Source organism: Camelus bactrianus, chromosome 27 (assembly GCF_048773025.1).
Source record: "Camelus bactrianus isolate YW-2024 breed Bactrian camel chromosome 27, ASM4877302v1, whole genome shotgun sequence".
Classification (NCBI taxonomy): domain Eukaryota; kingdom Metazoa; phylum Chordata; class Mammalia; order Artiodactyla; family Camelidae; genus Camelus; species Camelus bactrianus.
In genome coordinates this window covers 26,541,203-26,552,814 of record NC_133565.1, presented here as the reverse complement: position 1 = coordinate 26,552,814, position 11,612 = coordinate 26,541,203, and the positions used below count along the sequence as shown (strand labels likewise).

Below are 11,612 nucleotides of genomic sequence, written 5' to 3'. Positions count from 1 at the left end.
TCTCTAGGGAGGAAGGAGAAAGAACAAGGGTGGGATTCTAGTTCTGTCTAATTTTATATTTCTTTAATAAATATCAAGTAAATAAAGCAAAATGTTGACCCATTTAATCTGGATAGTGGAGGCAGTGGGTATTAGTATCATTTTCTACACTCTTCTGCGTGACCCTAGTATTTCCTAATTTACAAAACACAGACATGCGCTCAAAACTTTCCAGGACATCTTTATGCACATCAGAGCAAACGTTTATACGGAGAGGAGCTTCTGGGCTGCAGGAGAGGGAGGGATACGGTTGAGGCTGACAAGGGATTATACACTGGTTGGAGCTGGACTTTGCCGAGGCCACAGGGATGCTCGGAAAGAGCCAGAAAAAGGGGCTGGGGCTGAGGACCCAAGAGGGTGCACCCGGGAGGGGACGGTGTCTCCAGTTCGTGCAACTCGGGAGATAGTTTTAAAAACTGAGATCCAGATTTAGTAACTTTTTTCTTGGGTGGGCCTGAGCAGGCTGTCAGAGACACAAATCGAGGGAGGAAGCGGGCTGCGAGTCGGAGGAGGGAAGGCAGACGTTAGGTTCCACAGTGTGGGAACTGAGGGAGAGGGTTGCTCAAGCGCAGGTCGCCCCTTTTTCACCACCTTAAGGAAATCATCCTAACTGGGGGAAGATGGGCGAGAAGGGTGTTGAAACTCTGTTCTAAAATTGTAACGTAAATGCTGAGGCCAGGGTATCCCTACATTGGAGCGTTTCAGTAAAATGGTACCCTAGCTGCTCCCTCACGTCGGACCCGTTTTGCTCTGCCGACGGGGGTTTCCTCGGTGTCTGCGCGGCGGTGCTGAGCCAGGCTCGGGACGCCGGGGAGAGCCCTCCCGCGGCGGGCGCGGGGCCGGGTCGGGGCCGGGCGGCGGGCGACGGGCGGCGGGCGGGCCGCGCCGAGGGCGGGGCCGGGCGCGCGGGGGCGGACCTCGGCGCGCTCCCGGCCGCTCGCTGGCGGTGGGGCCGCGGCGGCTCCTCTGCCGGGTCGCGCCGGAGGACGGGCTTCGGGCGGCGGCCGGGGCGGCCTGCGGACGGACGGGTGGGCCGAGGTGCAGGCCCCGCGCCCGCCGTCTCCCCCTCCTGCCGGCGCCGGGCCCGCGCCATGGCCGCCTCGCCGGGCTCCGGCAGCGCCAACCCGCGGAAGTTCAGTGAGAAGATCGCGCTGCACACGCAGCGGCAGGCCGAGGAGACGCGGGCCTTCGAGCAGCTTATGACCGACCTCACCCTGTCGCGGGTGAGGCCCCGGGGCCGGCACGGGCGGGGCGGCCGCGGGCGGGCCCCGCGCGGCGGGTGAGAGGTCGCGGGGCTGAGGCGACGGCGGGGCCGGGCGGGGGCCGCGCCCGGGGAGCGGGGCCAGGGAGCGGGGCCGGCGCGGCCGCGGCCTCGGGGCTTCCCCGCCTTCCGACACCCGCTGCCCTTTGGCAGTCGCCGCAGAGGTGGGAGGGTCGCGGGGCCGGGTGTGCGGGGAGATGGGAAAGGGCCAAGCCCGGGAAGGCGGGCCACCGAGTGAGGGCGGCCTAACGGGGAGGGTGACCGGAGGGAGCCCCGAGAGGAAATCACAAACAGCTCGGGGGCGGGCCGTGCGGCTTCTCACTGCTGCGAACATCCAGCATCCGCGAGTCCTCCTGGACTGCTCGGCGTGGAGGGCCGGAGGGTCCCGCCCGCTCCTTCGGGAGAGCGCCGCGCACCAGTAAATCCAGGGCCCGCCGCGCTGGTTTGGGGTCTGTCTGGGTACCGTGATGTGCTTCCAGGTCGGGTGTGGGGCTTTGCTACTTTCACTCCTTGGAGGTGCTTTATCGGTCCGGTGTACTGAGTTCAGCCCTGGCTATTTCATGAGAACTGGCAAGGTGCACGGCGCTGCTGGTAACTGAGGAGGGTCCAGGAGGAATGAGTAAGGCGTGAGCCGGGACAAACACCCGGCGAAGTTAGGTAACTGTCGAGTGAGGCAGTGGAGGATGGAGAGCCAACAGGAGTGTCCGCTCAGGGCTGCCGAGACGGAGGATCAGCGTGAGCCCGGCAGGCCTTGAGGATCCTGAATACTGACCTTGAAGGACCCTCAGGAGGATTGGGGAGGAGATACAGATGGCTGGGGCAGAAGTAGGGTGGGCAGCCTGAAGGAGGGCTGAGAGCAGAGTTGCAAACTAGTGGTCCCTGGTTCACTGAGCTGCAGACGCGTTATTGTTTTGTCCAGCAGTGTTTGGGAAAACGTATCTTGCCAGAGCTGGGAAACTTTCATAGAAATCAAAATTGGAGATTTTAATATAAACCCCAAAATTCTATTTTAAATATATATTTATATTTATATTTATGGACATTAAAATTGGGGGACCTGATAACTCTCATCCTGATTTCCTATATGACAGCCACTGTCTGGAGCTAGGTGGTGGTGGCCCCCTCAAATGGAGCTCGAATTCTCTAGTTCACACCACACCCTGTCATGACCTCCCACTGCTTAGGCTAGGTTCACTTGCCATTTGGCATATTTTTGATGCTGTTTTCTTTTAGCTAAGTTAAGGGAAAATCAAAATATTTCTTATACTTTCATTTCTATCATGCTGAGAAAAATACAGAGAGACAACTGAAGATTTCAGGCAATTTTTTTCTCATCACCCTACTGGCTTCACTCTTAGTTAACCCTCCTGGTGTCCTCAGGCATTTACGTCTGTGACCTCTGTTAGATTGGAGGATGAGCATGGCAAGCTCACAGCACATTGAGGAGAATGACTGGCTGAAAGTTGAGTATTAATGCTGGGGCCTGTGTTGTTTTGTGTTGTTTTAAGTGCATAAATTGTGTATGTACAAATACATGCACTCTCTGTGTCTGTATATCTAGAGTTAATCTGATCTCTCACCCAGTTCATGAATCCCCTTTAAAATGTCCTGGACAAATGAGGCCATAAGGGATGTACGGACTCTTTTAAAGGCAAAACATTTTCACAGATCCTGTGTTCACTTAAATGAGTTTGATTATGTTACCCAAATATGTTCAAACATAAACTTGTATATTAAAGTCCTTTGTTTCTAGCCGTGATACCACCATAAACTAAAACACATGTACCAAATAAATTTAAAGTTACAAAAGCAGTAAATTCAACTGGACATTAGTTTAAGGTAAAAAGTGCTATTTTGCTGAACTGAATTGAGGCTCTCAGTGTGAATCTAGTGCTAAACCCTGTAGCTGAGATTCTGGAGTTTAGCAAGCCTGATCAACTGTGCCCCATATTGTAACTCAATCTGATCACTACTTTTCTCTTTTCTAATTACTTTAAAATTATGGTGTCATTTTATTCTTCACTTTATATAGGGCATCATTTACATATTAATTCTGCTTGTATTCTTTCCCCCTCTATCAGTTGCAAGTAAAATAATAAATACTGCTTGGTTCCACTGTGTTCAATAACACAAAGGCAAATGATAACACTGAATTTGCCTAGTAGTGTTTGCTCACTTAAAATTTTAAGGGTAATTTTTGTAATGAAATCACAAAACTGAAACACTTCTTATAGAGAACTCTTAGATCCCCAAGCATATGTCTGTGAACCTCCAAGGGTCCAAGGATCCCAGATGGAGAAGAATCTATCCAGTTCATTATTGGTAATTGGATGACAGATAAACTGACTTTCTGTTACCAGCCCATGGCAGACACGCTTCTGGAGGGGACAGACATCACTAATCACTCTAGATACTCTTTCGTTTCTGAGTCTGTGTGCCAGGTCTTTTTCTACATAATCAGAGCCAATCCTTCAGAGTTAAAGTTAAATCCTATTTGTTTAGTAGGTGGGATGGACCAGATTATGGAGAATTTTTCACTCTAGCTTTAGGGGTTCAGCCTTATCAGGAAGCAGTGAAAAAATTCTGAGAAGAGAATGCTAGGAGGATTAGTTCAGTGGTGGTACCTGGGATGATAAGGAGAGGGAAGAAAGTGGAGGCAGATATGCCTGGAAAGAGACTGTTCCTTTGTTCATTCATTAATTTATCAGTACTTGAGTGCCCAGTGTGGGGTGGAGGGTAGGGGTGTGGTGGGGGGAGGTGAAGACATGATGCCTTGCTTCAAAGATCTCATTAATTTGTTTAGCAAATACTTTTTGAGTTTCTGTGTGTGTGTGGGCGGGGTGTGGTTAGGATGGATACTGGGGATATAATAGTGTTTCCTCACAGATTTTAGGGTTTCATGGGGAAGACATTCACTTGACAAGTAAGGACACATTTTGATGAATATTACAAGAGGGGAAACCGATGGAGCTCAGGAGTGCATGATAGGGAGTCCTCACCTCTTGTGGCCTAAGGAATTAGTGGGAGTGGGGAAGGCATTTGAGGGTATATGCTTGTGTGTTGAGGGTGGGAGAATGTTTTAGGCACAGGGAATGGAGGTTCAGCAAGGGGATGAGGAGAGTAGTTTGAGATGAGGCGTTGACGGGGATCAGACCATGGAGACAGGATTTGGGACTTGATCCTAAGGACAATGGAAAATCATTGAAGGGGTTGAACCAGGGGGGATTTGCATTTTAAAAGGATGTGGCTAGCTCCAGAATGTCTGCTAGATCAGAAGAGGAGGTAGCAGAGAAATCTTCTGAAGTCTAGGAGATGTGATGATGGCCTTGACAAGGATGGTAGCAACAGGGAGGCAGAGAGATGGAGAGATTGATACTTAGGAGGTAGAAAGGACCAGACTTGGTGAATGACCGGGGAGGTGAGGAGGAGGGAGGACCCGAGGATGATCCCCAGCTTTCAGACTTGAGCCATGTCTCCATTAAGAGAGGGAGCACTGGCAGGAGGAAGGTGAGAGCAAACTCACTGGCAGGAGATGCTGAGGGTGAGGTGCCTCTGAGGCATTTAGGTAGAGATGGGCCGGCAGATGGTGGTTTGCATGGTTCTGAAGCTCAGGGTGGAAGTCTAGCCTAGTGAGATGAGTGTGGGAATCTTTGGTGTGAAGCTGCAGCAATAGATTCAGCTGCCTAGGAAGAATTTCTAGAACAGATCTTACAAGTTGGGGGCCTAAATTTTAATTTGGCCCTCAGATGTATTTTTTTTTTTGGAGCGTTGCCACCACTTTTTTTTTTTAAGTGAGGGCCAACAACAAATTCTGAGATTTTACATTAAAATCTGGACTCTGGCTTCTTCTGAAAAATGAGATCATCTAATAACACTTCCGCTACCTTTCTGCACGGCAGCATTGCCTGGAGCTGAATGGTGGCTGCCCCCATTAGATGGGGCACTTGTGTTCTTCAGTTTGCCACAGTCCCATCGCTCCCTATGGTTTCCACACTGTGATTCTAGCCCGCTTCACTTACTTGCCTTCCATACTTGGCACCCGTAGGCTTTTGAATTTGTGATTTCTGCTTTTGAATTTGTGAATGAAACGTGCAGAGGGCCTAGTAGAAGCCCTAAAGGGGAGGTAGGGGAGGAGGAGCCAGCAAAGAAGACCAAAGAGCAACCAGAGAGGTAGGAGAAAAGCCAGGAGGATTATTGTTCAGAGGAGGGAATGTGGACCAGCTGAGCCTCATGCTGCTGACTTGGTCTGATGCGATAAGGACCGGTCCTTTGGTCTAGTCAGGGGGAGGTGGTTGCTAACCTTGCTGAGAGCCACTGCGTTCCCAGGGTGCTGGGTGGAAGGGAGGTTGTGAGGCATTGAGAACTGAGTGGAGGAAATGGGGACAGAATTGGGAACTTGTCAAGAAGCTTGGCTTTGATGGACAATTTGTGTTGAGAAACCACAGGATAAATAGCATATTAACCTGGCATGTTGATTTAGCTTGAATATTTGGGAAGAACCAATACTTTTATATTAAAACAAACATTAGATATGCTATGGAGTAGTGAGGTCTCTGAGAGAGGAATAGAGAGAGGAGACTGAATATTGAGTGTTATCTCTTTGCCAGGCACTGTGCTGATCACTTTACATTCATTATCTCATGTAGTTCTCACGATAACCCTATGAAGTAGGTATCTAGAATCCCCCTCATTTTGTAGAAGAGCAAACCGAGACTTGAGACATAAGTTTGCATTGTTGGTAAGTGGCAGAGCTGGTGTTTGATTATGGTTGTCACACTGAATGTATGATCAAATGCTTTTCTTCCCCCCATTTCCCATATCAGATTGTACCAGGAGTATTTGTTGAAAACACTTTTCTTTCCACATTGAATTGCTGCAACACTCTTGTCAAAAATCAGTTGGCCATGTATGTGTGGGTCTATTTTTGGACCCTCCCTGTTCTATCAATTTGTACATCTCTCTCTTTTTAAACAATAGCACACTGCCTGAATTACGATAGCTTTATTGTAAGTCTTGAAAGACCATAATTTAATTCTTCCATCTTTGCTCTTTTCAAAAATTGCCTTGGCTACTCTAGATCGTTCGCACATCCATGCATTTCAGAATTATCCTGTCAATTTCTGTGAAAAGGCCTGCTGGGATTTTGTTTGGGGTTGTGTTGACTATTACAAGACATCTTCAAAAAGGAATTACTGAGGCTTAGGTATCATTTCATGTAGGTATTGAAGGAAAGTCCACCAAAGCGTGTGACTGTTGGCCAACGGTTGCTAACTCAAGGCCCAGGGTGAGGCAGGTAAGGAAAATGAGTGGCGGGGCCAGGAATGAGATGATACACAGTAGCTGATCTCAGGCTGGAGGAATAACAGGGTACGGCGAGGACTTGGGCAAACAGGAGATCCCCAGCCCTGTCTAAGGGGCAGCCACTTCTCAGCTCCATGCGTTGTTGCCTTGCGCGAATATGGGTTCCGTGTTTGTCTGATCTTTCAATCAAGAAAAGATGGAAATCCAGATTTTTATGCAGTTTTGCAATTTTAAAATTTAAAACATTGAGTAGGTCAGTACCATGTGGGTCAGACAGAACTCTCCAGGCTAAACATGGCTTACGGCCTGCCAGTTCGTGACCTCTGCTTCAGACTAATCATTCTTTGGTCCTCATTTTCCTCATCGGTAAGCATGACTCAGTTTCTTTCTAGCTCAGTGGTTCTAAATTTCAAAGAGGAAATTGTCCAAATTACTCAAGGGTTTAAGAGGTAGTTGAGGATATCAGCAATAATGATAATATTTTGAGAAGTTGTCCAGACCCTTATAGTTTACATGCCACTGTCATGTCTGTTCTCTGTTTTAATCCTCACATTATCTTTGTGAAGTAGACAGCAGAATAATTTGCCCACCTACACGGGCGATCCAGGTTACAAAATCAGGTATCCACATTCCAAATCCAGTGCTCTTTTTACCCTAGGGCAGCAGTCTCTGAAGGCTCTGGAAACAGGCACTTTGGAAGGGAGAGCAGATCTGGGAGACCTCAAGCTCAGTTGAAGGCAGGTCTCTAGCTAGATTTAGAACTGAGCTTGTTTGAAGCGTCAAGGCTCTTGGGTAAGAACTGAAGCCTTTGTGAGAACTCCCTGAAGGTAGGAACTTTGGCACATATTTATTTCAATAAGCCAGTGCCTGGCACAGTACCTGACACACAGTTAAAAGGCTTTAGATCAAGGGGGCTGAGAATTTTGTCTAGAGAATTGCAAAGGTAGATAGTCCAGTGCTTCTGGTTGAGAATGTTAAGATCAAAAGCTGATCTTTGTACTTATAACTTAGCTGATAGGTGAGAAAGTCTCACCATGGCCTTCTTCTCATATTTGACTCTCAGATCTGGGTTTTGATGAATAGATTATAACTGTTTCCCAGTACAGTATGTTTGAGAAATTAAGTACAGTGGGTGTAAGGAAGTTAAGGCAGTCAAAGGGTTTTATATGCCTTTCAAACTTCCAAATGTATGTAAGACCTTATCTTTGTTTTTTTTTTTTTTTTGTATATATATTTTTATTGAAGTATAGTCAGTTTACAATGTCATGTCAGTTTCTGGTGTACAGCACAATGCTGCAGTCATACATGAACTTACATATATTTGTTTTCATATTCTTTTTCACCATAAGTTACTACAAGATATTGAATGTAGTTCCCTGTGCTATACAGTGTGAACTTTTTACTCATCGGATTTTATGAGAATCCTCCTGTGTTTTGAAGTGAGAGACACTCTGCCAGAGTTCAGTAGGTGTTCTGTGCAATTCAGTGGGCTTGTTGATGTAATTGTTGGTGTATTTGTGGGAAAGGGTGAGCTGTGAGTCTCTCTACTCTCCCATCTTGGCTCATCCCAAGACAAGGATAGTCAAATGCTTCTGGTTGAGAATGTTAAGATCAAAAGCTGATATTTATACTTATAACTTAGCTGACAGATGGGAAAGGCTCACCATGGCCTTCTTCTCATATTTGACTCTCAGATCTCGGTTTTGATGAATAGATTATAACCATTCCCCAGTGCAGTATGTTTGAAAAATCAAATACTGTGGGTATAAGGAAGTTAAGGCACCCAAAGGGTTTTATATGCCTTTCAAACTTCCAAACATATACAAGACCTTATCTTTGGAGATGCATATTGAAAAATGGAACAGTAATCTGAATTTCTTTCAGTGGAATGCTGTGGGTAGTGGAGAGGGTAAAGATGAATCAAGATTGGACATAAGTTAATCATTGTTGGAGCTGGAAGATGAATAGATGGGGTTTCATTATATTAATCTCTATTTTGAATGTATTTGAAAGTTTTCATAATAAATGTAAAAACAGAACAAAATCACAGAGCTTCCTAGGCTCAGCGATGCTTTTCATCAACCAAACTTCACTTTTCTTTGAGCTTGTAAATAGTATGATCGTAGAGGGAGAAATGGAACAAAAGGGACATGGCAGAAATAAGAAAGTGGGTTCCGAGTCAGCTGTAGCTCAGCCTCCTTTAGCTGTGTGACCTTGGGCAAGTCTCTGAGCTTCCCTAAGTCTGGGTCTGCAGGTCTGTAAAAGCAGGATCGTGTGGTCTCCCTCGGCTGGTGAGAGGGCCAGGGATAAAGTGGGCAAAGCATCTAGCTCACCTTAGGGGCTCATGTCTAGTAGTTCTTATTACTATTAGACAAAGACAGAGAGTAATGAAAGGGTAAAGTCTGCCTCAGGGTTCCCGTCTGTCCTTTCTTCCCTACATGAATTACAAGTGCCAAGGGTTATATAACCACAGAGGTAATTTATTATTTTAGAAACAGAACTCTTAAAGACTAAATTGGACCACTCTGGGGTTTACAAGAACTGTAACCAGTTTACGGCCTTTTGAAAAATGAAGCAAGGAAGAACTTACAGAAGAAAAGCATATTAAAACAGTGGGATACCATTTAATACCTGTTGAATTGGCCTTCTTCTTTATCCCAATTAATGACAACATCCATTGTTAGTGAGTTTTTGGCGAAACTGTTTTCTCATACATACATTGGTATACCCTCTGGGAAAACGTTTTGGCAGTGTGTATTGAGAAGCCATCAGAAGGCCCAAACCCAGAGGCCAGTAATCACTCTTTGGAACGTGTTCTAAGGAAATAATTCAGAAGGAGAAATGTTATGTAGCCATTTAAAATGATTATGTAATATCATAGAAGAGACTTATGAGGTAAGCATGCAAGATTGGATCTATGTTCTGATCACCACTATGCAGATATCACACAGAAATGTAAATGGAGACTGGAAAAGAGCATGGAGAAGGGAAGCAGTCACTGTATTAGAGTCATGGACAGTGGCTTAGTTTTATTAAAGAAGTCTTTTTATCGCTGTTAAAGATTGTGCCTGCTCACCTACGCAAACGTGCATTCAAAGATGGTGCAAGAGTGCCTCACTGTCATGGCTGGGACATTTAGAACATGGGTATATTCATTCCAGAAACAGTCTAATCAAAACCCAGACAGCACTGGAAGCGTAAAGGTTTTAAGTAGAGAAGAAATTGAAACAAAGACTTTCACTCTTGAACCATCTCACTACGAAAACACTGTACTTCAATGCTTCTGTTCCGTCTTTGCTGTCTTCTCTCAACAGCCTTGAAATCTCTTTGTCCCCAGGTTCAATTTCAGAAGCTTCAGCAACTGCGCCTTACACAGTACCACGGAGGGTCCTTACCCAATGTGAGCCAGCTGCGGAGCAGTGCCTCGGAGTTTCAGGTACGTCAGACACTTCCTTCAAGCTGAGTGGAGTGTAAAAAAGATAGGCAGACATTTTCCTGGAAAAGATTAGATCTTAAAGGCTAAACTGGGCTTAGACACAGTTCAGCTTAAGATAGTGTTATTACACAAATGGTCTAAGGCAGCACTGTCCACTGGAAATATAATGTGAGCCACACATACAATCTGAACTTTTCTGTAGCCACATTAAAGAAAAAGAGACTGGTGTAACTAACTTTAAAACCGTATAAATAATTTAAATAATTATGTGACCCAATATGTCCAAAATATTAATATTTCAACATATAATCAGTATAAAAAACCTAATGAGATATCTCACATTCTTTTTTTTTTTCGTACTAAGTCTTTGAAATCCACACTTAAAGCACATCTTACCTGGTAGCAGCCATGCTTCACTACCTTCATGTGGCTAGTTTCTACCACGCTGGACAGTGCAGATCTAAGTCGTAGATTGTATTGCATTCAGATTAGTGCAGTATCATAGGATGCTTTAATTATTCATATTATTGAAGAGCCTAGTTCAAAAAAACAGTGTGGAATTGGTGATTCAGACAATGGTTGTTTGTTTTTTTGTGTGTGTGACAATGGTTGTCAAGATCTGAATTAAATTTAGATATACACTTTCTGAAAAATTAGAAGCCTGACATTCTAATTACAGAATTTAAGATCTGGTGTTAAATTTGAGATACAAACTTGAAGATGAAGTGTACCTTTATTCATTTGGGTGCCTCTTCACTTTAAAACTACTGTCTTCTTTCTTAGTTGTGAAATCTGGTTCACTTGTTTGATGATGTCCTGTAAAATAAAAATATTATTTAAATGGAGACTTCCATTTGAGAGTGCTGATAGGAACTCTTAAACATAAAGTGATTAGAAAAAGTACTGTATGAACATGTTTGTGCCTTATTACTCTAGGATTTTGTCTTTAATATAATGACACTGAAATCTCACTGCCTAATTAGAATAATACTGCTTATTAGAATAATTACTATATAATAATTAGGATAATGCTGCCTATGTTAGACATCTACCTCTGTAGATCGAACAATCTTACATTTTGGCCTATTGGGTCATTCAGTATCCAAATAAAGTAGATCTCTGCTTTATGCTGGCTTTCATGCTTCAGAAAACAGAACATTGTCAGGATATGCTGTTTGAGATCCCGATTTTGTGGTACTTTACTAGTCAACTTTAGAGGAATATAGAATTTACTATCATGTCCCTTTCTTTGGGATGAAGTGACAGCCATTGATCTTCCCAGGAGTCTTTCTTTGGGTACTTTTTAAACTTTGAGACAATCACAAACTTACAGAAAAGTTGGAAGCACAGTAAAAATAACTGGTTTTTTCCTCTTGAGAATAGATTGCTGACCTGCCCTGTCAACCCCAAATACTTCACCGTGTATTTCCTACAAGCAAGGACGTTGTTGTACATCACCTAAATAGAGCCAACAAAATCAGGAAAATTAACAGCAATGCTTTATTACCATTTGATCCTGAGACCCCTTTCAGGTTTCACCCATGTCCCATTACTGTCCTCTGTAGCAAAAGGATC

At 44.9% G+C, this 11,612-nt stretch overlaps 1 protein-coding gene across 4 annotated transcripts in view; it reads left to right on the top strand.

The window, feature by feature from the left end:
* The first annotated feature begins 948 nt into the window (after positions 1–948).
* CRTC3 (CREB regulated transcription coactivator 3) overlaps positions 949–11,612 on the top strand; it is an 87,756-nt gene continuing 77,092 nt past the window's right edge. For 2 of the 4 annotated variants that reach the window (XM_074354287.1, XM_074354286.1), the window contains exons 1-2: positions 949–1,262; positions 9,939–10,037. In XM_074354287.1, coding sequence (XP_074210388.1) covers positions 1,131–1,262; positions 9,939–10,037 — 231 coding nt within the window. In that variant the 5' untranslated portion in view covers positions 949–1,130. Of the gene's footprint in view, positions 1,263–9,938; positions 10,038–11,612 lie in introns of those variants that run through there. The other 2 variants (XM_074354285.1, XM_074354288.1) reach the window with 2 other exon arrangements.